The sequence below is a fragment of the Coptis chinensis genome, chromosome 8 (assembly GCF_015680905.1).
Source record: "Coptis chinensis isolate HL-2020 chromosome 8, ASM1568090v1, whole genome shotgun sequence".
Classification (NCBI taxonomy): Eukaryota; Viridiplantae; Streptophyta; class Magnoliopsida; order Ranunculales; family Ranunculaceae; genus Coptis; species Coptis chinensis.
This window is the reverse complement of record NC_141463.1, coordinates 23,361,288-23,386,707: the sequence shown is the minus strand read 5'-3', so window position 1 is coordinate 23,386,707 and position 25,420 is coordinate 23,361,288. Positions and strand designations below refer to the sequence as shown.

At 35.8% G+C, this 25,420-nt stretch overlaps 4 protein-coding genes across 14 annotated transcripts in view; all 4 read right to left on the bottom strand.

The window, feature by feature from the left end:
- LOC147480643 (disease resistance protein At4g27190-like) overlaps positions 1-6,195 on the bottom strand; it is a 75,753-nt gene extending 69,558 nt beyond the window's left edge. Inside the window, exons 1-2 of the mRNA XM_086576069.1 lie at positions 6,142-6,195; positions 2,556-6,006 (exon numbers count right to left, since the gene is read on the bottom strand). Of these exons, the coding sequence (XP_086432195.1) occupies positions 2,654-6,004 (3,351 nt within the window). The 5' untranslated portion in view covers positions 6,005-6,006; positions 6,142-6,195 and the 3' untranslated portion in view covers positions 2,556-2,653. The remainder of the gene's footprint in view (positions 1-2,555; positions 6,007-6,141) is intronic.
- Positions 6,196-6,949: 754 nt separating this feature from the next.
- Positions 6,950-10,986, bottom strand: LOC147480642 (protein phosphatase 2C 57-like). The gene is made up of 8 exons (XM_086576088.1): positions 10,588-10,986; positions 9,088-9,153; positions 8,899-8,952; positions 8,671-8,787; positions 8,465-8,519; positions 8,285-8,317; positions 8,144-8,190; positions 6,950-7,248 (listed from the first exon to the last, which is right to left on the bottom strand). Exons 1-8 carry the CDS (start codon positions 10,683-10,685, stop codon positions 7,125-7,127), a joined length of 594 nt encoding a protein of 197 aa, XP_086432214.1. The 5' UTR covers positions 10,686-10,986; the 3' UTR covers positions 6,950-7,124.
- A 146-nt stretch (positions 10,987-11,132) lies between these two features.
- Positions 11,133-12,643, bottom strand: LOC147480641 (small heat shock protein, chloroplastic-like). Its single transcript, XM_086576075.1, has 2 exons — positions 11,853-12,643; positions 11,133-11,694 (listed from the first exon to the last, which is right to left on the bottom strand). The coding sequence occupies exons 1-2, from the start codon at positions 12,130-12,132 to the stop codon at positions 11,267-11,269; spliced, it is 708 nt and encodes a 235-aa protein (XP_086432201.1). The 5' UTR covers positions 12,133-12,643; the 3' UTR covers positions 11,133-11,266.
- Positions 12,644-12,701: 58 nt separating this feature from the next.
- On the bottom strand, positions 12,702-18,696 carry LOC147480640 (calcineurin B-like protein 4). Of its 11 annotated transcripts, none has more exons than XM_086576082.1 (10): positions 18,538-18,696; positions 16,785-16,939; positions 16,082-16,164; positions 15,941-16,000; positions 15,075-15,159; positions 14,879-14,931; positions 14,189-14,269; positions 13,988-14,100; positions 13,272-13,367; positions 12,702-13,084 (listed from the first exon to the last, which is right to left on the bottom strand). In XM_086576082.1, the coding sequence occupies exons 2-9, from the start codon at positions 16,861-16,863 to the stop codon at positions 13,298-13,300; spliced, it is 624 nt and encodes a 207-aa protein (XP_086432208.1). In that variant the 5' UTR covers positions 16,864-16,939; positions 18,538-18,696; the 3' UTR covers positions 12,702-13,084; positions 13,272-13,297. The 11 variants fall into 11 exon arrangements, with proteins under 11 accessions (XP_086432208.1, XP_086432205.1, XP_086432206.1 ...); XM_086576079.1 differs by having other exon boundaries at positions 15,075-15,183; positions 18,538-18,695; XM_086576080.1 differs by lacking the exon at positions 18,538-18,696 and adding an exon at positions 17,757-17,995 and having other exon boundaries at positions 15,075-15,183.
- Positions 18,697-25,420: the final 6,724 nt, after the last annotated feature.

The following is a 25,420-nucleotide window of genomic DNA, read 5'->3' as shown; positions in this document are numbered from 1 at the left end:
ATGAGGGCCAATCCTTAAGCTTCAACATTTCTGGCCACTGATGAACTCCAATCTTATAGGTAGCCTGTGAAGAATTGATGAATATTAATTTCAACCAAAGCAACACACATAAGAAAACAAACTGGAGACTAGTCACTGCAACTGACAAAATATACAACCTTTTTGTAGGTAGAGAGTAAAATTGTCAAAGTTATTAAAAACGCGGAATATAAGAAAATTACTATGACTTTGTTAAAAGTTAAAACACATAGCAATCTACAGTATTAAAACATATATCTACTGTAAAATGCCACATAACAATTTCTGTTCACTTTGTTAAAACAATATGGAAAATCAGAATAACCAAAAAGGAGTAATGGAACCCAATTTAGTACTACAGAAAGCTATAAACAAAAAAGAGCAATACACATTTTTTAACTACTGTTTCTGTTTTATATTTTTGATTGGCAAAATTAAGATATTATATACATAATCAATAATGGCATAGGATGAGATATCCTTTACTAGAAGACTACACAATCTTAATTTATCCTATCAGAACTTGTGTTCAAAAGATACAGCACGTTAATGACTGAAGTTACTAGTGACTACTCAGTTGAAGTTAGGTCAAGGTCTCACAACTCAACCAAATTAGACAGAAAAAAAGTAGCCGCAACCATTGATAGGTATAAGATTGCAGGGTAACAAAAGTTAAGGAATATGAGATCTATACCTCACACCAATCCAAGCAGTCAATAGCCTTAACACTACGCGTCTCTTCTTTGAGTTTTCCTTTGGAACCTCTCTCTAAAAGCCCTCCACATGACCATTGGTTCCCAACTAACACCAGATGTTTTTTCAAGTACATGTCTAACAATAATCGGTTCACCTTTCAATCAATGCATTTGAAAATGCTCAATTTCATCATTTCTCAGGTCAACGGCATTGGGGCAATACAAGTAGTTGTCTTTACTATCACTTCAGAATGCTGCCCGCCTCACTTCAGGATTTTTAAAGACCTTCCCCACAAAAGGAAGACATGAAGAACAGCCATTAGGGGAATCAACATTTGGGAACGGAGAGTTGCTAGTCAGTTTCTCAGCACTCTTAAGCAAGTTACTTGTCCAATTAGCCTTGAGGTTGCGTCTCAATTCAAGAATCTTGGAACCACAACCACCACACTCTATTGGAGGACAAGGAAGGGAACAGTCGATGTTTGTTCTCCAGTGAGGAAACTGACCAACCACATCTGTTAATGAACCTTCTCCCTCCCAGCCAGATCTTTTTCCTGAGGCCTTAGTATCTTGACTATGAGCTTGTTCAACATACTGTCTCTGGTAAGAATACGCTTCATTACCCCAAGCTGGCGACCTTCCCTTAGTTCCAGACAGCATGTGAGACAGAGATTATATGAACAATCGGGATTGGGGCAGCTTCTTTGGAATTTTAAAATGGATGTATTGCAATTATCGTTGTTGAAGAAGGCAATGCAATGGGAATAAGTCACATACGCAATTCTAATGAGGAACATAAGATGCATTAGTTGTTTAATGAGTACTAGGTTATATACATGTCCTTCCCACCCGGTTTCTTGTATTGATCTTTTGTCTAATAAAATCAATCTACTTATCATAAGAAATGGCAAACTTTATGTGTTCTCTATTCCTTTTTTGGTAAGTGAACAACAAAAACACATGTATACAGACTTACTACTGATCAAACCACAAAAATAGATTTAATCTATTTCCAACTAAGATGACTCAGAGTTAGTAATCTTTCCAGTTCAACTTATGGGACTGGCACCCCTTTAACAAGTTTTATGGTATAACTTATACCGTATAAGCACTCCTCCATTAATCAATAGACCTGACATACACCCCTCCATTATTCTCAAATCACAAGGCAGGCCCATTGTTTCAATTAAATCGTTTTCTACTGAATTTGTTTTTTAAAACACGAATGAATTTAAATCGTTTCAAAGTATTCACGCTCTCCTTGACTCCTCGCAGTATCTCTCCTCTTTACAATCATCAAACCATCTACCGCTGCCGAAGACTTATGTTTTTGTTGGTGTTCACGGCAACTGCTTGCCGCAGGAACATATATGTCGCGGAATCCCACTACTCGAAATACATCTTCTTGTTCATACATTAAGTTGTTGCGTTCTCTGCGTCCAGTTTGACTGTTCAACAAATCACATTGCGGACACACACATAGACACCATTGATTGACAGGAACAAATAATTGAGAGTATAGACGTCGTTCTGAGTTTGACCATCACCAAAAGAAGTTCCAATACTATCGGTGAGGATTCCCACAATAAAAAACTCTAGAAATCAGTTCAAACTGAAAAAACAAAACAATCAAATTCAAAATTCCAATCAATTGAAACCAAAACAAGACTAGAATTTCTGAATCTCCACGAAAAATCAACACAAATTCGAATTTATCTGTGGATAAATTGAACAACAAATTATTTAAAAATCTTTAAAAACGGCAACAAATCAAAGAAAATCCTAAAAAGAAATAAAGTTTATGATGAAAAGCTTGAAACTACGGATGAACGTGACACATACCTTGATCGAAAGGGTTTTCAGTGTAGAAGCAGATTATCGAAGCAGAAAGGAAAACCGATTGAAGCCAAAAAGCGAAGATTTTCGAGAAAAATATCATTTCAATCCCTCCTTCGAAAGAGATGTTCAGGACGTGGATAATCTCTCCACTCGAGTGAATCCCACCACTCTCTGCTTCCTTGGATATATTCGAGAGAAGGTGGGGCTGACTGATGTTCTCGGTTGAACAGAGGGAGCCTTTTCAATTCAGGACAACAGCATACTCTAACTGTTTGAAGAGAGTCACAAACCATCACGCCCTTCCAAATGCTCTTCAGTTTCGGTAGATGGATGAGTAACAATGTCTTCAACCTTGGGAGTGCGACAGTTTCACATGCTTCTTCTTCTTCTACAATTAGTTCCTCCAATTCCTCACAATCCTTCATGAAGATATCTTTCAGGTATTGAAAGTGTTGTTGTAATAACCTAGTTGAAAACAGGCGGTCCAGTTTGACTTCGTGAATTGAAACAGACTGCCAAGAGTTGCTGTACATGAATAGCTGACTCCAATTGCTCTTCAGTTTTGGTAATCCTATTAAGCTCAGCTTATGTAACCTCGGGAGTACTGGAATGGCACCACTCTCATCTCCATCCGCTACCACTAGCTCCTCCAATTGTGAGCAATCCCAAACTCTGATCTTTTCAAGGTTAAGAAGCTGTTGAAGCAACCTAGACGACAAGAAAACTTTGATATTATCACAATCCCTGATCTCTAACCTCTTCAAACAAGGAAAAGCTCCGTGTGCGATACCCATGTTCTCGATCCGTTGTAGGAAGGGCAACTCTGATAATCTTGCGAAATATCGAACTTGAAGAAATTGAATGCTTTTCGGAAGTCGGAGGGCATTGCAAGGAATACCCTTTGAGTTGGACAAACATATCATTCTCTCGTGCTGACTTTCGACATATGTGTCGCTTTCCATTTGAATAAAATATTTTTTTAACTTTTCAAAGTTTGTAAATTCAGCATAGGAAATAAAGTCCGACAGCTCGTGAAATACGATTGTAAGATTCTCCAAGTGTGTCAAGCTTGAGAGTTCCTGCACGAAATCTCCCCCTCTTTCTCGCGCATACACATATTCCGGTTTTATTTTCTCCAATTGTAACTCCTGAAGTAAAGAAAACTTGGATATCAATCCTGAAGGGATCATTTCTTTCAATCTCCAATTGCGAGTGAGATCAAGGCATCTGAGGTGGACCAACATTTCCATCCCATGAGGCAGTTCTTCTATGTCCGACCATGTGAGCTTCAACACTCTCAGTGACTGAAGCTTGGATAGAGAAGGCACTCTAACTAAGTACTCACAACGAATTAAGAGTAAACCACGAAGATTCACCAAATCAGAAAGTGAATCTGGTAATGACTCAATACTAGTCCGAGATAAATCGAGAACCGTCAGACTTTCCATGTGCACGAAGAATCCACTTGCAACGTGTTTCAGTGGACCATCATCATACTTCTGAGCAAAGATCAATGTCAAGAGTTTTGGGCATTTCGGAATAATTGAAATATTTTCTATTCTACTTTCCATAAACGAAACCCTCTCAAGATCTTCCGACCAATCATCTTCATGCGGTATTTCTGTTGATGAAAGCCCAGTTCTGACTATGAATTTAGGTTTTGATTTTGTAATGTAAAGAGCCATATCCCTGATCAAATCATGCATTTTAACAAGGTCCCTATCAACTTCGAAAGGAAAACGACCTTCTGAAGAAACTTCATCTAGCATGCAACAACCCTTTAGTTTATTCAGTATAACACGGCCACGACTCATTTCATTTTCTTTGCTGGATCCCTTGACTAACCCTTCCATAACCCAATACTCAATCAACTCACTAGTGTCGATTTTATAATCTTCAGGATACAATGAACAATATAAGAAGCACTTCTGGTGGTTTTCCCTTAATTGATCATAACTGAATTTAAGTGGCTGAATGACTTTCTCCTCCATGTCCATGTTCAAACTTGTAGATTCTCGCAGATCTGATAATGCAACTCGCCACTCATCAACATCACCAACATCTTTGCTTCTCATAGCTCGCCCAATTGTCATGATTGCAAGCGGCAAACCACAACACTCCGCAACAACTTCTTCTGCAATCTCTTCCACGTCGGGAACAAGCTTCCCACCGACATTTACCAAGAACAGTTCCCATGCTTCGTCCTTAGAAAGCGGTTCAACTTTGACATCTTTCTGGCACAACATCCCTCTGCACACTTCCCTTGACCTAGTAGTCAATACTATCTTGCACCCATTGTCTTTTGTGGGTTTAGGAACTCCAAGTTCCTGTAAATCAAATCGCTCCCATATGTCGTCTAGGATAAGCACAAACTTTCCCTTTCTACGCAATGCATTTAGCAATATTGACGACCGTCCAACTTCATCTTGTCTAGCAAAAGTTTCCAAAGTTTCCTGATTCAAATTATTGACTACTCCCGCAATCTGGTCTTGAAGTTTTCGAGCATTAACATCTTTGGATACAATGACCCACATAACACTTTCGAAGCTGCGGGGTTGTTGCAAGCGTAGTCGTTCATTAATGTTCTTCATTAAAGAGGTTTTGCCCGCGCCACCCATCCCATAGACACCAATATTCTGAAATTGATCACCCATTAACAATTCCCAAACCGTCTCAGAGTTCTTCTCAGCAGTTTTACCAGTCAGTCTTGTTGTTGGGATCTCCCTTACCGTCTCTGGAACAGAAATCGCTAACTCCTCTTCTGTGAACTTACCCGTATTTAAGAGAGAAGCCATCTCCTCATTCAACTCCAGCATTTGTTTTCCCAATTTCGCTCTTGAACAACCATTAGGTAACACTGCACTTGGGCAACTGTTTAATACCACATCCACCTCGGATATAACACGATGGGATTTATTCAACCAGTTTTCTACAGTTTCGGTGCGTGTCTTTCCTTCCCCCTCCGCAATCAACAGCTTTGCATTGACATCGCTTACTTGGGCAAACAATTCTTGTTTTCTGTCTCCCAACAACTGAACTTCTTCTTTCAGACTTGTAAGAGCTAACTCCTCTTCTGTGAATTGACCATCATTTAAGAGATTAGTCATCTTTCCAATCAACTGCACCATTTGTTTTCCCAATTTCGCTCTTGAACAACAATTAGGCAACACTCCACATAGGCAACGCTTTGGTACTTCGGCTTTGGTTTGCACCACATCCACCTCGGATTTCACTGTATCAGCTTTATTCAACCAAGTTTCCACCCGCTCGGCAATCAACAGTTTTGCATTGACATCTTCTACTCGGGCAATCAAGTCTGTTCTTTTGTCTTTCAACGTCTGCAATTCTTCTTTCGAACTTTTCATATACTTATACTTCTCTTCCAGTGATGCGATAATCTTGTTACACCCACAACTCAATATGGTTCCAATAGCTGCTACAAGGATCTCCATTCCTGTCATTACAACGCATTAATTACTTGTTAAGAGATAGTCATCATTGGACTTTATCAGTAGAATTGGTTAGCTCAGATTTCAAATAAGTGATGGATCAAGAGTTTAAATTTGCAAAACATGGTTATGTTGTTAACCTTTAACAATGAATGATGATAAAAAAAAACAAGAGTAATAATCAAGTGTATAATAGCAACTAACAAGGAAGAAGAAAATTTGTAATAAACTGACCTTATATATAATATAATTGATCGAGTGATGTTAAGTTGAGTACTAGTCAAAGATCGACCAAGCTGTTTGTGATGAAATGAAAAAAACCAACAACTCTGTTTCTTCCTACAGTCAATAAAGTGAGAATGTGTGAACACAAATATATATAAGGTCTCCACTTTTCTTTCTAGTCTTCTTCCTTTGCGCGTTGTGGTGGGACTGGGACTGGGACTGGTGGGACATAGTGTATTATTCATGGTTATGTTGTGAACATTTAACAATGAATGAATGACTTGCTAGTTAAAATCAAAATTTTGAAGCTTGAATAGGTAACCGACTAATCTGTACAGTATTCATGATTTAGTGTATTACAAAAAAATTGTTTATCTTTTATCAAATTCAAAACAACCCAAAACAATGGCCACCTACACACACGTGCAGGTACTTCAGAAAAAATTCTAATTACTAATTGTTTTTTAAAAGGTTATTATGGGCTTGAGGGTGAGGCACATAGGCAGACCCCTAGTGTTCTGAATTGAACCAATTTATACACTATGATTCCTTTTGCCTCACAAGTTTGCCTCACAACGATCCCTAGGCTTATATTGAACACTGAATTTTGTGTATATAATTTGCATGTTATTAACATACATGCTCCACTTTTTGAAACTTTTAGCTAACGTATCAGTGGTTCTTAATCCTTTCATCAACAAAATGATTTAACAATTAGCATAGTTGATGAACAACCGTTTGTGGTCTCACAAGAATATGAGAAAGAGATGTATAACTAATCGTTGAGTTTATTTTTGGCGTATCATCTTCAACGACAATAAGTTTTGAGGCACATGTATTTACAAGCTATGAATGTGATACTCATATATATACACAGATTGCTGACAACTGTTGAAACTTATAAAGAAAGAAAATATGGCACCCATATTCCTAGTGAAACAATAGAAATAGTTGCAAAAACTTGGCTTAGTTCCCATACAAAATTTTGTTGCTGAGGTGCCAAATTCTCCCAGTCTGTCCTCCTATATGCACCAGTATTTGCAGATTTAAGGAAGCAAAAGAGCATATCAAACACAACGACAGAAAGGATAATAAAAGTACTAGACAAACAAATAAAACATAGCATATATGTATCACATGTTGATTCCAAATCTTATAGGTCAAATTTGATATGATATGTCAAGAAGGACACATGCCTTACTATTAAAGCAGCAGAAAACAGAATTAACCTATGGCTTGTAAGGAAACTGCATTATTTTGCTCAATTTAAGTTCAAGTTCAAGGTTAAAGTAGCATGCTACCTACTTGTCGACAGTGATTGGTTTGTGAATCAGTGGTGGAATCTCACCTGAAGTAGCTCACTTCTTGTCAGTCGTAATCTATCTCTAAGAGTTAAAAGGGAACTAGCAAAGCCCCTCAAGTAAACATGGCAAAGAACTTCACCATTAGTAAACCTATAGCCATTGATACCGATTACAACAAATACGGGTATCCTTTACTTTCTTTACTGGCTCCAGCCTAGCATTGCGTTAGATCTCATTAAAAGTTGACCCTGCATGAGTGCATGGGTACCGCTGAACTCAAACCAGTAGGTGAAGACGAGGGGGAGGATACTTCTACAAACCGGGAAACATTTTGCCATGTCCCGTGTTGCAGTTGCAGGCAGCTAGGTTTACAAACCTGAGAGGGTTATTTACCTCTTAAGCTATCACAGTTGAATATGTTCCACAAGAACAACAATTGAGTTGTAGTGACCTCGGTTTAATTACTCAGTAAAATAATGTAAATCCTGTCCTTCTCTATTACTTCTCCATTTCAGAAAAGGATGTCTTAATTCGTTGTAAAAAGAATTATAAATAAGGTGACCATAACAAGCGAGTGAAATTCTATAAATGCAATTGAGAAATGAGGACATACCCCAAATCGGCTATGATGATGCTAACATTATCTTGTGACCGTTGATCCTGCAGAATTTTATGAAGTTGTAGTGAGACCGTCTAAGTAGCAATATCACTTGATATGTACAAAAGACAACTAATCATCAGGGATAAAAAGTACCAGAGCTGCATGTGCCAGAGCTTCACAAGCACGCTGAAAACAGAAGAAAGGAAAATAACCAGAAGAATGGAAATTGAGTAAGATTCAGCAGGATCTTGAATCTGATATAAGAATTTGAGATTTGGAGCATGTGGTATTATGCATATCTGGATCCAATTGGACCACTATTTTAGAATGTACCTGAACATTTCCATGTTCTCGAAGTTGATTCCTGACAAATGTTACTGCATCCAAGCTGAAACATCAAAACAGGAAAGAAAAAGTTGGTTAGTATTTGTTAGTTGGAGCTTCGACCCATTAACAAATGATAGACGAGGAATCCATTATGTTTTAGGTTGGGTTACTATGCCGAAAAGATAAAATAAGAATGAAGCCACCCAGCTAACCTGTTCACATAATCCCATAGACCATCAGATGCTAACAATAAAAATTCAGCATCAGATGCAAGAGTTACTTGATAAATGTCTGGAGATGCTGTAACAAGGTCTCCTTTGAGCTGAACTCTATTGCAATACAAAATGCATTAACAATCAATGGAGAAAATTCTAATCAGGAAGTTATGTATGTAACTGTAAACAATTAAATTAAAACGTAGCCTTAGTTATTAACAATACCGATAAACAAATTTTGAGGTCCATCTTCCCACCTCAACTCCTTGCACCAGCATTCTTTTAAGAAAGAGAACACATGAGGCCCATCAGAATTCAAAAAAATTTAACGATCAAAGATAATCCAAAAACTTTAAAAAATCATGTGTAATCACTAAGATGAAAAGGGAAGAAAGGAAAGTACAAGACACAAACTCATTCTTCTTTGTCTTGAACCGCAAGTCACCGAAAGCACGGGAAACAGAGATATCTCCACATATTCTTCCATTCACAATGAAGCAAAAAATACATAATGAAAAACTGAACAACAGATACCACAAACTAAGGTAATCAAAAACTCAAAACAGTGTAATATAAAGAATCAGTAAAATGAAGACTGAGGCCAGTGACAGTGGTGGGGAATGAAAAGAAGTGGAAAACATTTGTTTTAAAAGTAATAACTGGTCAAAATTGTGTGCGACTATTTTGTTTTGTCTACTATAGAGGTAGCAGTTACCCTTAGAGGGGTAGCTCACTAGCATTCCTATTGTTTAACGTATTTCAATTTAAACATGTCCTAAGAAGGAAATCGGTTTCTAATCGGTCAAGGCTCAATTAGGTCTAGTAATCAGAATTAATTGGAAACTAATTGGGGGATTGTCACAAACAAGAATTTCCTCTCCCCCTAGGTAACACTTAACACATGCCACACATAACTTATAGCTTAAAAAAGAATACGTATTTGGACAAACAATGAGCCTAAACTCGCTTTTCCTCCAACTTATGTATTGTGTCCAACGCACAAGGACACATTGTGTGTATGATTTCAAACTGGAGTTTATTCTAAACCCTAAAAGACTAGAAAACAATCTATTAACATTATCAGAGCTTCACGATATGCTACATGCATAGTTATTTATGTTTATTAAAGATAGTTACTTAGCTGTGTCCCTTTGTCCTACTTTATATAGTCCCCAAGTTGGATAGTGACACGCGTACCCATGTCAATGTTACTCAGCTTTGGATAAAATAGTTCAAAAATGATTCAAACAAGAACATCAACATGAAGATTGCTATAAGAGGATAAAGAGTATGCTTTGTAGTTTGATGTAGAATTTAGCTGGAACAAATTGAACTTTCATCCTGATGAACTCCAATCACCCGAACAACCCCAAACACAGAAGGATACACATTACATTCAGCCACCTAACTCTAAAAAATTTACATCTGAAATTCAAAGCAACCCACACTTCCCAAAAAATCTAACACTGGAGACTAGTCACTGCAGCCAAATACAAATATACAACCTCATTTGGATAAAAACCGAAAGCTAGAGAGTATAATTTTAGGGCAAACCAAATTATTTTAAAAAAAAACACATGTTTCTGCAAACCATTTAGCATCAATTGCGATGAATAAATTAAAAACAAAATTTAAATCAAGTCCAAGTGACAAAAACAATAATCGGTGATATAGGTTCCAGATATTAAAACATATTTATATGTATAGTGTTAAAATGCAAAGCAACGTAACATGTATAGTGTTAGCATATACATAACACGTATTTCAAATGAGAAGTAATGGAAGTGCATTCTGACTTAAACTACATAAACCTACAGCCAACTAACATTATAAAACCAAACATGCATGCCAAGCACTCAAGCAGTGTAGTATTAAATTTAAAATAAGTAAATTGAAAACAGAGTTGTGATATACCTTGGGGACAACTTTCCTCTTCTTGTCAAGTTTCTCCTTCTTAGCCTTAACACGCTCAGCCTCGGCAAGGAGTGCCATCCTCCTAGCAGTCTTTGCATACGGGTTCAACTTGAGAAGAACATTCAAGTTCTTCAATGGGTTCTCCTTCATTGGAGCCCTCTTCACTTCATTGTTGAACCTCATCAGAATTAATAATCCTCAACAAATCAGCATTAACCATCTTAGACCTTGGCAATACATAACCCTTCTTCTTCTCAAATGGCTTATCAAACGACCCATAAATCGAATCCAACTTCTCAAAAGCTGACTTAGTCCAGATAATAAACCTACCAAGATGACCACCCAGTGCGAGCTTCAAAAGATTAAGCCTCTCCACATTAGCAACCTCGACACCAGGAATGTTCCGGACCTCCCACTACCACCTGTTTAGTTCAACAGGTATTGGTCAAGCTCTTGCCAGTGTCAAACTGTCAAAGGGGCAGATATGGCTATTTTAAAACAAAATTTAGATTGAGGACGAATAATTGAGCATTTAATTCATTCAGTTAACAAAATTTATAATGAGATTCATTATATATTCGGGTCATAGTGCCATACATGGAAGAACAAACTTCACACATATACTCGATCAAAAGTAAAATACACGTTCAAGTCACACTCAACATGTTTAATTTAAACTTCACATAAGCTTAACATCAATGGCTTTTCTCTCCACTTTGGTCTTGGGTATAGTAATGAAAAGCACACCATCCTTTAGCTCCCCCTTGATATTCTCTTTATCACAGTTATCAGGTAATCTGAGGCGTGTATTAAAAGTGTTGTAACTCTGTCGCGACCATGAGTCATCACCGTTTTCTTGTTTCTTCTTCTCACCTTGGATGATAAGAATGTCATCATCTATGGATACCTTGACATCTTCCTTTGATAAACCAGGCATGTCGAATCTCATTTTGATTTCGTTTTCGTCGTCTTTGATGTCCCAAGGTGCACGGACTTCAGTTGTTGGTGTGGTTGAGCCTGGGAATGTCATTGCTTCATCGAACATTCGGTCCATGGTGTCTAGCATTGATCGCATTGTTCTCATTGGCGATAGTGGATCCAACAAACCTACAAAATTCAAAACAATCAGTTTAGACGTCCACCAAATCATGTTGTGTGCACTTGATGTTTAGTCAACCAAGAATGTAGTAATAATGTAATATACATTTTCCCTCAAGTGAAAAAAAAATAAAATCCAAGTAACTAGCGTTAGTTTGAGAGCATACCAAAGGGAGAGACATCAACCATAGAACGTCTAGGCCTACGCTCAATGTTCGTTCCTTTATTTGATTGACCAACATGCACGTCGACCGATTTATCTTTGTTCTCCCCTGTAGGAGCTTGTGCTCTAACAGTCATTACTCTAAAAGGTTTCCTAGATAACTTTACTGCATTGGAAGGAAAATATGCACAAGACGGCGCAACCAACCCGTTCTGAGATGGCTTAATTTGGTGGACGAAGGAAGATGGGCATGATGAATATGAAAGAGCGTTTGTTGCAGCCATGTTACTATATATGTTAGCTGGTATTGGTAGAAGCTTGTGTAGTTCCTGTTGTTTGAAACAAAGGAGATGTTGGGCTTTATAAGATACGTTGGAAGGTTATGGAGTAATCCAGAGTGTCACGGACACATTATAAAATGAGCTTGTTCTTGGTGTTTTCTTGAATGTTCCACACATTATAAAGTGAGCTAGTTCTTGGTGTTTTCTTGAAGGTTCAAGAAAGCTCCTCTTTCTGTCAGAACTCAGAAGCTTCATGTCAGGTCCGGCCCATTCATTCTTGGTAACTACTAACTAGTAATGATAAGAGGCCTAAAAATCTAAAACCCAAGAGAAATTCATATTCAGCCAATTTTTCTATAGGGCTCGGCCCAACTAATCAGCCTATCTCTCATTCAGGACATTGCCATCATACTGCGCAAAATGGTTGATGGAGAGGGCCAGCGGGGTGGCAACGGTTTTGGGATTCCGTCACCCATAAGTAATCTGATCTAATGTCGTTGAACTTATACCTTGAATGCACTGCACAAAGAGACTAAGAGAGTAAGCTGGAAATTATCATTACAACAGAAGAATTTTGCAGAATATCAACTAAACTTTGGTTCAATAAGATGCGACCAACACATAATAATGGATTACACCTTTTCATTTTAGTTGGACGAATTATTTTCTAAATGGTCTCTACCCTCCTTCATACATTGGCATATTTATACAGTTCAAAACAAGTGACTTCAGCTTCTGAGTTTTGCCGTCAAAAGCTACTTACGATGGAACAGTACAATTACAAAAGTGAAGTCATAAAGAACAAAAACTATACAGCTCAAGTTATGCAGGTGGAACTATACTCTGCAGAATGTGATTTATATATGTGATCCTCTTAAATACAAAGGTCCATAACTACTCGAACAAGCAAATCAGGACTCAAATCCTTATGTCAAAAGCTCACTTATCTGAATACCTGTAGAAGAGAGCGGAGTCATGGAAAGGAGTCGTTAACCTTCGGACCAAATTAGGTGTCTCAAACGTGCTGCACTTTCTTTACTTAAAAACTTTCACTGCCTCTATGACGCGGGTGTAATATATTAGACAACAACTGAGGCACAGTTCTTCTACCAAGTACACGTACGCAGAGCCTTAATACTCACCAAAGGGATTCACTGTCATCTTGTAATTATGTTGTGATGTCAGATTCTTCAACTTCAGAGTTCAAGACAAAGCTGGGAAACGCTATGGTTATGTCCCTGCAGGATGTCAACCAATGTCAGTACTGATTAGAAGTCTGTAACATTGTCAGACATGGTAAGGTACAAAACCAAAATATGTATACAGCTATACATACAATCCATGCATGCATGATCTGTCATTACATGTGTTCCATATAATTAGAAAAAGTATTTCGCTTCATTTAACAAATTACATAGACAACTGATTCGATGATCAGGGGTGGGTTACAATGGGGTGTTTAGTACTGTCTCTGCTGATGTTGAACATCCAGTAACACCTTAATAAAAACCCTAAGGCATTAAGCCAGTGCTTATGTGTTGCATATTAATTTATGAAAATGAAAAGAGCTTTTTGAGTGCTTCACTACTTCGAAAGGGTCCCACCACCTTTTTGGTTAAGCTCCCCATTTGGAATTGCTGATTTACGGCTCTTTACTTGCTTTTTACAAATAGAAAGGTGGTGAAAACCATTTTATAAGCTGTTTCTCGATGATTCCAAATGGAGCTTAGTCTAAACCTGCGTAGCTAGTGGGGTTCAAGCTGCAGGGAACAGGATGTGCTAAGAGAGCAATGAAGCCAAACTCAAGACTAAACAAATGAAATAAAAGAGTGAAGAGAAATATCGAACTTGGACTAACTTTAAGTATGGCAGAGTCATGTTCTTTATCAGAGATGGATTTCGAGAAACAAATTCCTTCCACTCCTCTGTATCAATCCTTCCATCGCCTTTTGAATCTGCGTCATTAAATGTCTGTAGAAAGACAGCAATGAGAATATATAACAAACAGATACAAGGTAAGCATACAAGACTACAATTCCAGAGAGAGAAGGTCGATGACCTTATCCACGATTGTTTCGATAACATCCTCAGTGAGGGTCAGATCAGACTCATTCAAAAGAGCCAACACCATCTCCTTTAACTGAACCATGCAACACAAGTTACATAGAAACTGGTTTAAGAATCAGATTCTTACACATTGAAATGTTGTATGCATTTTATAATTTGGTCTGAACGTCTGATGTCTTATATTCAGTCATGTGGGATTCATTCTGAATGACCATTTGTTGCACATATAAAATTGAAAAATATTGGTCACAGACTTCTCATCATTTCAATTTATAAGTTGAGACATTTGTTTCATCGCAGACTTTTATAAGCATATAAATTTGGTCTTGAACCCCTGAAATGAAATGCTTAAAAATTTTCAATCGATTATTTACCAATCAGGCAGAATTATTATAATGTAATAGCTCCCCATAGTCAGTGGGATCAAAACTGTGTTAATTTGTTAAACAAAGTCAATAAAATGATATAATACTTTTTTAAATCACATATTGCCATCCTTAAATCCACATCTTTAGTTCAATATTCTACATGAGAAGATGTGTCTTGTGTAAAATATTCTACATATCACATATAACATGCTTCTTGATAAGTTGAGCACATACATATGGAATAAATAGAGAGAACCTGAAAGATATATACTAAATAGTGGAGGACTAAAAAGCAAGAATATCCAAAAAATCACCTCCTCACGTTCAATAAAGCCAGTCTGCCTTAGATCATATAGTCGAAATGCAACTACACAAAGATTTTACCAAAGTGTGATCAGCAAAGGATACAGTGAAAAGGTCCAGTTTTTTGAGTAACAGATTACCAGTAGAATCTACTACGTTAATATGAGATCATGAATATAAGTGTATGCAATGGGAATCAATTCTTACATGCAACTTTCTCCTCTAGTGGAGCGTTGGGATGAAAGATGCCCAATGACCTAACAAATTCCCCGAATTCAATAACACCATTGCGCTTCACATCAAACAAATCAAAAATCTGTAATTTTAAAACAACCACCGATATAATTACAAAAAGAGATTGAAAGTTAAAGACCTGATTCACGGTGAACATGGAAAATATAGGTCAAACACTTACTCATTGAATTGAATCGCTCGTGAAAAATAATTTTCATAATTACAAAATGTGAGAAAGGAGTTATTTATCCTAAAGAAGTTCTCTCTCGAGCATCCACAGTTTCTTACACATCTATTACATTCAACATAATCCTTACAACATTATTTCTACTGAGGGAATATTCCTTACAACATAAATTCCACTCTTTCCAGTTTTAACAAACCTCCGAAACACTATTAGAATAATTAGATATGTATGGTTTTCGCCATATATAAAAATAGAAATATGCTTAAAAGTTATGTCTCAAATTTGTTCAGTTCACTAAGGAAAGGACAACTAAGCGAGAGGACCCAAGGCTTCGCCATTAGTGATGTATGAATTGTTTTTGGGGGGATTTTCACTTGGTTAAAATGTTAAATATACGCTAAATGTTTAGAACTTTCTCTTATGCACATCTTTATCAGAGCTTTTAGTGACAGGTCTTAATCATTGTAAACAATCCAGGGTTAAGGTCTAGTGACTTATGCGCAAATTATTTACAATCACCACATCATCATACACAATTTAATCCAAGACAAGTCAGCCATATAGACAGAAGTGAATTGAGGCATAGCTCCAAGAGAACATATAGCACTCATATTTGCAGTAAACAAGAAGAATAGAGAAGCTAGCAGCAGACCCTATCTGCAAAGAGATTCTGTTTGTTGCTGTTTCTGAATAAGGCCAGCTGAAATTCCTCCTGATCACGAGAATGGGACAAGTGATGAGCAATCAATCCTGTACTAATCTGGGAAACTCAAGAAAAGCTAAAAGAACAGACCTTGTGAATAAGTCCGTCATCGATTATCGAGCTGCTCAGTTTTTTAAAAAGTTCATACAAAGCCTCTACTTCACTGACAGTAACTGCCACGGCAAGAAAATAAAAATAAAAAAGGCATTTCAGGTTCTACATGTCAATCCCACAAGTTCATAGCTCAATATAGTATAACTCGCACAACTTTCTTGCTATAGTGAAACATGTCTACAACTGATCCAAAAAAAACATATAGTGAAACATGTCTACTAAAATATGTGTTAAAGTCGATCCAACAAGACATGTCAGGTGAGTGACGTGAGACTTAGATATGGAACAAAAATACAGACATATAGTTCATCACTTGATACTTCCAAATGTATTAAGATTATGCATCAAAGTTACATTCAAGCAGTTACTTGAAATCAGAGAACCCAATGTCGTAAATTAACTTTAATATGAACATATAGCACAAGGATATAAGGATAAAAGGAGGAAAGGAAAGTGTTTCATGATTTAAGTTGTCAGGAGCAGTGCGAGGCACAACATGTTAAATTTCTCAACACACGCATTGGGCCACCATGAGAACGACTTTGACAACGATCAACTATTTTCACTAAAAAATTGCCTCCTTTGCCATCAGGATGCTGCCTCTGACAACAGAGTTCATGATTGAAAGTTTGAAAGGAGATACACATACAACTAAGTGAAATAACTAAAACATACTCACAAGGGGTTTCTGAAGCAAGAACCATAGGCTCCTCGTAACCAGGAGATCGTTTAACTTTCTTTGAGTAATAGCAGCCCATAAAACTAGCACAAGTCAAGACCAATTGTATGACAAGCAGGCGGCTTCTATCCTACTGCAGTTTTGAAATTTTCTACCTGTTAAACACATTAAATTAGAATCAGTGCTTGAGCCAAGAGCAACAATAGTCAAAGATTCTTGAATTTGGCTGCTGTTTGAAATGTTTGAGGGGAAAATGTGTCAGTGGCCTATATTTAATCATGCCAATATAAATAAAGTACCTAAGTCTCTGTGTTTGAGAAGACGTTATATAACAGTTTGGAAGAACTCCAATACCAGTATGTAAAGGACAACTATCATTGGTATATGTGAGATCTTTTCTTCAGGAAAAAGAAAAAAATCAAATTAAACATACTTCAACAGATCCCAATATTAACTGGAGGGGACTATATTGGTAGGACCAATTGGTGCCTAACACCAACTTTTAGCCTTGCCTCTGTTTGTGAGTCAATGGTAATGTAATCAGTGGATATTATTCAGGCTTAGGGAACTATTACAATGAAATTTTTCAGACTATGTACATATGTAATATGAAGGAATGATCACTGTATAGTCTAAAGTGTAAACATACGATTCCATATCGAACCAATAGTTTGACTAGTTCGTTATCATAATGCCAACTCGCCATATTCCTGACATGGGACCATACCAGAAATCTCCATATACATTCAAATCCATGAATAATTATAACCTTAATCCAAGAGAAGCCACAGCACCTACTAACCAACCTAACTATAACTCTTAACAGTTAACACTCTTATCTCAAATAAAAAATATGCAGACTATTGTTATGAGGGGATATGGGAAATAAAATTACATATCAAACATTGATACAAATCATTCAGCCAGTTCAGAGAATTCAGATAAGACAATGGAGTTTGGAGTTGTTCTTACACAAGGAAATTTCAGTCAGTTCTAAAACCAAAATGAATACGTACAAAACTTCAAACTTCCAATGGTTATATTAAAAACATAAATTAACAATATCAAAGAGGGAAAAAATGAAAAGGATAAAAGAAAGGATAAAGGCCAGGAGTAGTATCAAATATCTCCTCCATGTTCCAACCCAACCCAACATTCAGGATCACATATAACATGTTCTCAAATATCCCATTGAAGAACATATCATATCAGTGTCAAATGATTACAACAATTATAGCAGAACACCTTTATAGAGTGAATGGCCCGCATAAATAGATATGACAATCATTCAAATATCACCATTGTCTGTAGCCAATCTAAATACATTGAGTTTGGAACAGTAAATATCTAATTTGACCACTATTCTCCATTTTAGCAATGCCATCTCAATCATCTTTGGGCCCATATTATCAATAATGAACTTAGAACAAAAAATTACCAATTTGAGAATAATTACACTTACTAGCTAGCTACTACCTAAAATTGTAATGGAAGCAATGGATTATATAACTTTACTATAACACCACCTTCTATAGAGAACTGTTAAGACGCAAATAATGAAACTTTGATTCCTTCATTAACTATATCTAAACGTCAAGTTTCAACAATATAGTAATCTTCATGCATGTTTAGTTAAGTTTGATAGATTAAACAAAACAACAACGACCCATTGTTTATATTGTAGTAAATGAACATAATCTAGAAAATAAATGAAAGTAATGATAAAGAGCTTTGTATGATCAGGGGCACTGACCTTGTTCTTTACTTTCTCAGCTTTTTTCCTGCACCTCTTTCTCTCTCCCTCTATTTGTTCGTTGCAGGTAGTGTTTGTTTTTTTTAATAATACAGCTGGGCTTTGAATGTTTCCCTCCTTCCTCCATGTCAACTTCTCTTTCTGGTCCAGGGTCCAGAAACCACAATATGTCACTATTGCCTCTACCTATAAATTTCGATATTTTCATATTTATAGCATTTCCAATGCAAATTACAAATTTTCACTTCCACGTACCTAATATTTCTCCTTTTTCCCACCATTTTGGTGAAAAGCAAAATAAGACTGCCCAATGCAAATATGAAAAATAATCTCAGACGAGATATTGGATTCCGTCTAAATGTAAAAAATCGAAAAATTACGCCGGATGGAATGAAATATCCCAAAAAAACCAATTTTTTTTTAAAAAAAAAAACCACACAAGACTATCTTGGTTGAAGGTTTTACCCTTCGGTTTGACTTGGGAAAATAGTCACTAGGATATTCACCTTTGCATTGGGCAAAAGTTTTAAACCATAAAGAGGTGAATAAAATTACGTTCCCACCGTATCCACTTGCATTGGGAATGCTTTTAGGTGAAATTTCGACGCTTACCTAATAGCATAGGCGGATCTATGACCCCAACCTAGGAGTGACTTCGGATCGGATCGGATCGGATTAACCTCCTTCGGAATTTTTCCAAAAAAATTTCTTTAACCTAATATGCTAGCCAAAATCCGATCCAATTTTTTTATCGATTCAAAATATATTTCCAATTTGTTCGAACTTTAACTCGTAAATTTCGGAATTTTAAAAATTTCTTCGAATTTGTGATATTTTGAGATATTTTATGATATTTGGAATTTTCAAAGATATAACTTTTATTTAATATTTCAATTATTTTTGGAATAAATATAAATAATGTATCATGTTATATCAAGAAATATCTAAAAAACCATTTGTCCATATATCACCAATGTACCAAATAACAATACATATCCACGCTTATCCGTTTCTATCGATAAAATCCATTTTTTTGTACTATGGACACATACATTGATCCAACTCTGAAAAATGAAACATAAAAGAACTTTGATTACTGATCCACCAATTCTCACGTGGATCATGATCATTCATTCCTAAAGGTGGATGTGCCTTGCTTTTTTTTGTCAATCTTTTAATCTTTTTTTTAATTGGAAGCTAGCTTGTCAATTGAAGTGTCTGAGATCATTTTTTAGATAAATAATTGATTATAAGGTCTTTGGTCAAAATTGAGTTTTACATAATATTTTATCTTTTTCCCAATTTTTAGGCTTTTGGATTAATCCTAAAGTCACTGTTATGACTCTGTGACATTTTTTCATATCATTGTTGTTATGGCCTTATTAGGCTCGAATGTGTAATATATTTTAAAATTCTTTTTCCCAAGTCCTTGATTAATTTTTAGTTTTGGTCCTAATTGTTAGGATAAAGCCTCAAACAAGTTATTGGGCGTAGGAAGTTATTAGCTTTCTATGTTTTCGTTTTGGTTTTATAAGTTGCATTGTAAAATGAATCGATCAATCAGGCATTCATCTAATCAACAGGATAAACATTACAAAATGGAATGTGCATATATTTTTTGCATAGATGAAAGTAAATTTTCATTAGTAATATATTTAAGTTTAATTTCTTGATTTTAGATCCCATAAAGTCGTATTTTAGTCATTATATCCTTCAAAAGAATGCAAATCCAATTTTTATTTATTGCATTTTCGAAATTAATACAAAATGTTGAATCAGAATCATAAAAACTTTGCCATGTGTAAAACTGAAAATGCACTGAGCAAAAACGGGTCCAAAGAATTCCGTAATATGGGTCAACTCAAAGCCCAATAAAAAGTTACGAGAAATCTCGGCAAAATCCAGAAAATACCCCACGTCCCAACCCCAAAAGTCAAAATTCTAGTAACCCGTGTGGAAAATTTTGCATCCACCCCTATAGAGTAGGGTCAACAGTCTAATCATATTTCATAGATTTACATACATTGTCTCAACTCTGAAGTCCCTAAATGAAACAAATTGTGATCCCAATTTTGATTACTGATCCCATGTTTCTCACGTGGATCATGATCATTCATCAATAAAGGTCAAAATGTGCCTTGCTTTTTTTTGTCAATCTTAGTTACATCACCTTTTTGAAAATTGGAAGCTAGCTTGTCATTAATAAGTGTCTGAGATCATTTTTTAGGATATAATAACTACATTTACCAAAATAAGAAAGTTTTGGTCAACTAATTGAGATTTATAATTCTATTTTAAAATTCTTTTTCCCAAGTTTTGTGATTAATTTTTAGTTTTGGCACCTAATATGTGTGGAAGTTTAACTTGACTGTTAGGATAAAGCATCTGTAAACAAGTTATTGGGCGTACGTGTTGTGGCCTTATTAGGCTCGATGTGTTGGTCTGTAACTTAATGTCCTCAATGACTGAGAGGACTTTCTATTGTTCGTAACTTTGTGGTTTGTATACAGTTGCATTGTAGCACCGCTGTAGACCATCGATCAATCAGGCTACAACAGAAAAAACATTACAAAATGGAATGTGTGGAAGTAAAAACATTTGCATAGATGAAAGTTAACATTTTCATTAGTAATGCATATTTAAGTTTAATTACTTGATTGATAGATCCCATAAAGTCGTATAAATGCATGTCACCACCATTATCCTTCAATAAGAATGCAAATGAGGAAGTAGTATTTATTGCAGTAAAATGAGACAAGGGAATACATTGAAATGTTGAATCAGAATCATGAAAACTTTGCCATCTGTAAAACTGAAAATGAACTGAGCAAAAAACGGATCCAAAGAATTATAGTATTGTTTTGATATCCTTTGTTTCAATGTGCGTTCATAACTTCATATCAGTGTTGACTGTTGAAGCCAGCCAATACTTTCCATCAAGTTGGCCAGTTAAAGCACATCCTGGCACCTATTTTGTGTTTCCACCACACTTTTTGTATGTCTCAAAATAGTAGGCTTTTAGGCGGAATAAATCTATTTGGTAATTGCCTTCTCAGAAATGTAACCCTATAGTGCCTATGTCATTATTTTTTAACAAATTGGTTTAAATTAAGTTTTAATTAAGTTTTAAAATCCCATTTTTTCAATGGGGTCTGGGGAGTCCTGTTTTAGCTCATTACTGGAATATTACATTTGCACTTTTTTTGTTTGGGCTCCCTTCATTTTGTGGCTTGTGTTGATCCTAAGGATAGATTTCAACACTAGTTTATGAACTTTCAAAGTATGGACAGAAGATCTAGGGACCGTGCCAACCCGGAATCAGTTAAGCTAGTCATAAAAGAATGATAATTTTGTTGAGATGTTTAGTCCCACATGGAATATGTTAAGCCACGTATAAAAATATACAAGTCTCGGAGCTTTTCCACTTATCACCAATTGCCTTTTAAGTTGGATGCTCATCTTCTATAAAATTATATGTAGAACTAATTTTTAAATTATTTTTTACATCTTAATGGGATAATTCAACATTTGCCTTCATCTTCTTTGTAATGAATTTGACATCCACAGGCAACCTCTACTTTGATCTATGTACTTTATTTGGAATTGATTATGACAGACCTTACTTGTGTAAAAATTCAGATAGTTTATGGAAAGGTAAAAATAGATTTATAAACGCAGTTGATCAGATTATGCAGCTGTACAAAAGTCCAAAATTATACTCCTTTTAAGGTATGTTATTGCCTAGGAAATGAGTCTGCTTCTCGTATCGATAGATAGATCAGTTTTGCGGTTAGAATGCAGATTGAAAAGATTGATCTGAACTTTTCATGCATTCCACGAGGTTGTGAAAACTATAAATTTCCTTGTTATCTACTTGCTCAAGATAAAGAATTTCAGTTGAAGCATTTGTGCCTTCAATCATGCGTGCTGAGCCCTTTTCCTGATTTTACAAACCGTTTCAACTCCTTGAAAACCCTTGATTTGATTAATGTACCTCTGGATCAAAGTGCTTTTGACAGCTTATTTTTCTGGTTGTATAAACTTGGAATGTATGACACTTCGAGACTGTAGCCTACCTGAGTCATTATTCATTTTACCCTAGTTATATTTACTACACAGGTGCGTAAAGCAAAATGTGTTTACTTTGCTTTATGAACATGTTGTGGTCTGTCTTTGAAGTAATTGTTTGTTTGTATATAGGTACTGCCAATACCTACAAACATGACTGAATTCAGCCATCTGAAAGAACTCGAGTTAGTCCGGCCTCATTTTATCATCAGATTTCAATCTCCTCTCTGTTGTTTCCATTTTAAATGCTTCTCCATGTCTGCTGAAGTTTCATTTGTCGGTGAGTCATTACATTTTCTATTTACTACTGCTGGTGTGGACTGTTCTGAACTAGTGAATTTGACTTAGTTTTATTTCTCATCGTTTTCCAATAGGGGAACTTTTCGTTTTATTTGTTCATGAACTCATTCCTCCTTGGGAGTCTGTTATTTTTTACATAATTGAAATGCCTGTTGATCTCATAGTCATCCATCTTGGTCCTTCGAGAAACTTAAAAAAATTCTAAGGTACAACTACTCTATTACTATACAGTTAAATTCTTTCTGTTGTTTAAACTTTCTGTTTTGCAGGGAGTTAACAGTTATCATTAAGTGGAACTCTGAAATTACTCAATTTAGAGTTTTTAAGATTAGATTTTGTGAAGTATGACATCGCAGTTTCTGTTGTTAGAAGAACAGTACAGCACCATAATAATTTGGTTAAATTTTTAAGAATCGTTAAAATTCAGCAATTCTAGGCAATTGAACAAAACGTGTTACTTGCTTAGGTAATGCACCTACTCCGTGGAGCTGCATGTAAACAAGACTTAGGTAATTTAGTGTATTTTCTGTCAATACCATTTCTTTCTTGAGAATTAATGCCATCTTCCTGTTTGGTGACAGTGGGTAACAGAGGTCCAAGAGTGAAAAGGGATTATTCTAAGCAGCTCTATTATCAACTGAAAGAAGTTGAAATAAGTAGGTTTCATGACAGATGTGCTGCGTTGGAGCTAGCTATATATTTGCTTAATAGTGCGATTGGACTTGAGCGAATGATACTTGAATTCCAAAAGAGATGGAGGGGCGTGGATGAAGAACTGGAATAAAAAATGAAACAAGTGCATGGTGTGCTCTCAAAGGAAAAGACAAATGTGGAAATAATTGTTCAATGAATCCTGTTTATGCACAGATATTAGTTTAAATCTGCTTACGTGTATCATGTATTTATAAACTTGGACACGATTTGGGATCTAGACCATCTTATGTTTAACGTTAATATCACTGGAACTTGTCTTTATGCAATTTTTATTTGGAAAGGGACGGTCAAGTGGCAAATTCTTTATTTGTTTTGGAAATTACGAAGTCCCCAGACTTTAAAATTTCGGTGAGTTCTACTTCAAAGACGTGACTCCGTAGTTTTCTTATACCAATTCTGTGCCCTGTGTCCAACGCCCAGGAAAAAACTCTAGGCGACCCACGTTTTCAGATCCAGCATTTATGATGATACTCTGGGAACACAGTGGCTCGTGCACTATAAAACACATCTGCAACTTCATTGGTGGTTTCAAATATACAACTAACATTGGACCTGAACTTCAGTCAGGGCCGGCCCTAGCTTCAGTGAGGCCTTAAGCGAAACTAAGAACTTGAGGCCTTTTTCCAAACCAAATTTTAAGTCAGTTACTCCATTTTTTTGTTTGCAATTCTACACTACATAGTAAGTTTTCTTTGCCTAATAGGATTGAAATTTATGCTTATTTTGATTAATTTGTTTCTCATAGGTCTGGTTAGACTTATCATTTGTGGAGATATAGTATAGAGATGGAAAATTGAAAATTTAACCATTTGAAATTTGAAGTATTTTCGGAAATTCTTTTTAACATAAGAGAAGGAGAGTTATTACCTTTTATTAGGACACTTTTATAGGACATGTATTATGTTTTGTAGTATCCAAAAATCTTATAGTAAGATTTATTGGCTATTTAGTAGGAATTTTATGTTGCATAGTACGATTTTTGTGGAAATTTGAGGCCTTAGGCAATTGCCTAACTCGCCTTATGGACGAGCCGGCACTGACTTCAGTCTACTCTGCTAGTACGCAAAATCTATGAGGTTCCCACTAAAACAACTCAATTCTGGTTTGCTAATTATTACGGAACTTACAATCATAAACTTCATCTCTCGACCTAGGACTACTCTCTGAAACAAGACTCTGAAAGTGAAGATACAAATATACAAATGATTCCTCGTGATACTGTTTACAATAACCACAAAATTCAAAACTATACTCCAAACCATTCAACTGTTGCAATGTTTTGCTCTACAGACTCTTGAAGTATTTATGCTCCAATGCCTCCTCCACTGTGATTCTTTAGCATTTTCTGAACAAAAGAACCAAAAGATGTACATCAGAGTTCCAAATTAAGTACATGTTTCGAGCTTTGAGACCAAACAATTCACTGTAGCCAGGGATGGAGCCAGGATTCTAAGGTGTAAACAATAAATATCAACAAAATTATGTATTTATTTTAATTCACAAAAAAGAATTTAATATAGACTGATGAAGTTAACTACTTAAGCACTTAAGCCATTAATTGATACAACTATGTCTATATATATTTATATAATATAGTCCACAAGTCTACAACAATTCAACAAATTGTTAACTTCCTATAATGTTATAAGTCTATATAATTTTACTATTATGTGGAGAAAACTATAAAATATTAACATTGAAAGTAAAAAATTATCTTGTTTTGTTTTATTTTTTGTTTTTTATAAGTGGAAATTTTATTGATAATGATAACGAGTTTTACAAACAATTATGACAAGCGTAC

Coding starts and splice junctions, on each gene's coding strand:
- LOC147480642 (XM_086576088.1), bottom strand. CDS start 10,685: ATGCAAAGACTGCTAGGAGGATGGCACTCCTTGCCGAGGCTGAGCGTG. Junction 9,154..10,587: donor AGAGGAAAGTTGTCCCCAAG/GTATATCACAAC, acceptor TGTGAATGGAAG/AATATGTGGAGATATCTCTG. Junction 8,788..8,898: donor ACCTCAAAATTTGTTTATCG/GTATTGTTAATA, acceptor GTATTGCAATAG/AGTTCAGCTCAAAGGAGACC.
- LOC147480641 (XM_086576075.1), bottom strand. CDS start 12,132: ATGGCTGCAACAAACGCTCTTTCATATTCATCATGCCCATCTTCCTTC. Junction 11,695..11,852: donor GGTTGATGTCTCTCCCTTTG/GTATGCTCTCAA, acceptor TGAATTTTGTAG/GTTTGTTGGATCCACTATCG.
- LOC147480640 (XM_086576079.1), bottom strand. CDS start 16,863: ATGGGCTGCTATTACTCAAAGAAAGTTAAACGATCTCCTGGTTACGAG. Junction 16,001..16,081: donor ATGACGGACTTATTCACAAG/GTCTGTTCTTTT, acceptor TCTCGTGATCAG/GAGGAATTTCAGCTGGCCTT. Junction 14,101..14,188: donor TCGAAACAATCGTGGATAAG/GTCATCGACCTT, acceptor GTCTTTCTACAG/ACATTTAATGACGCAGATTC.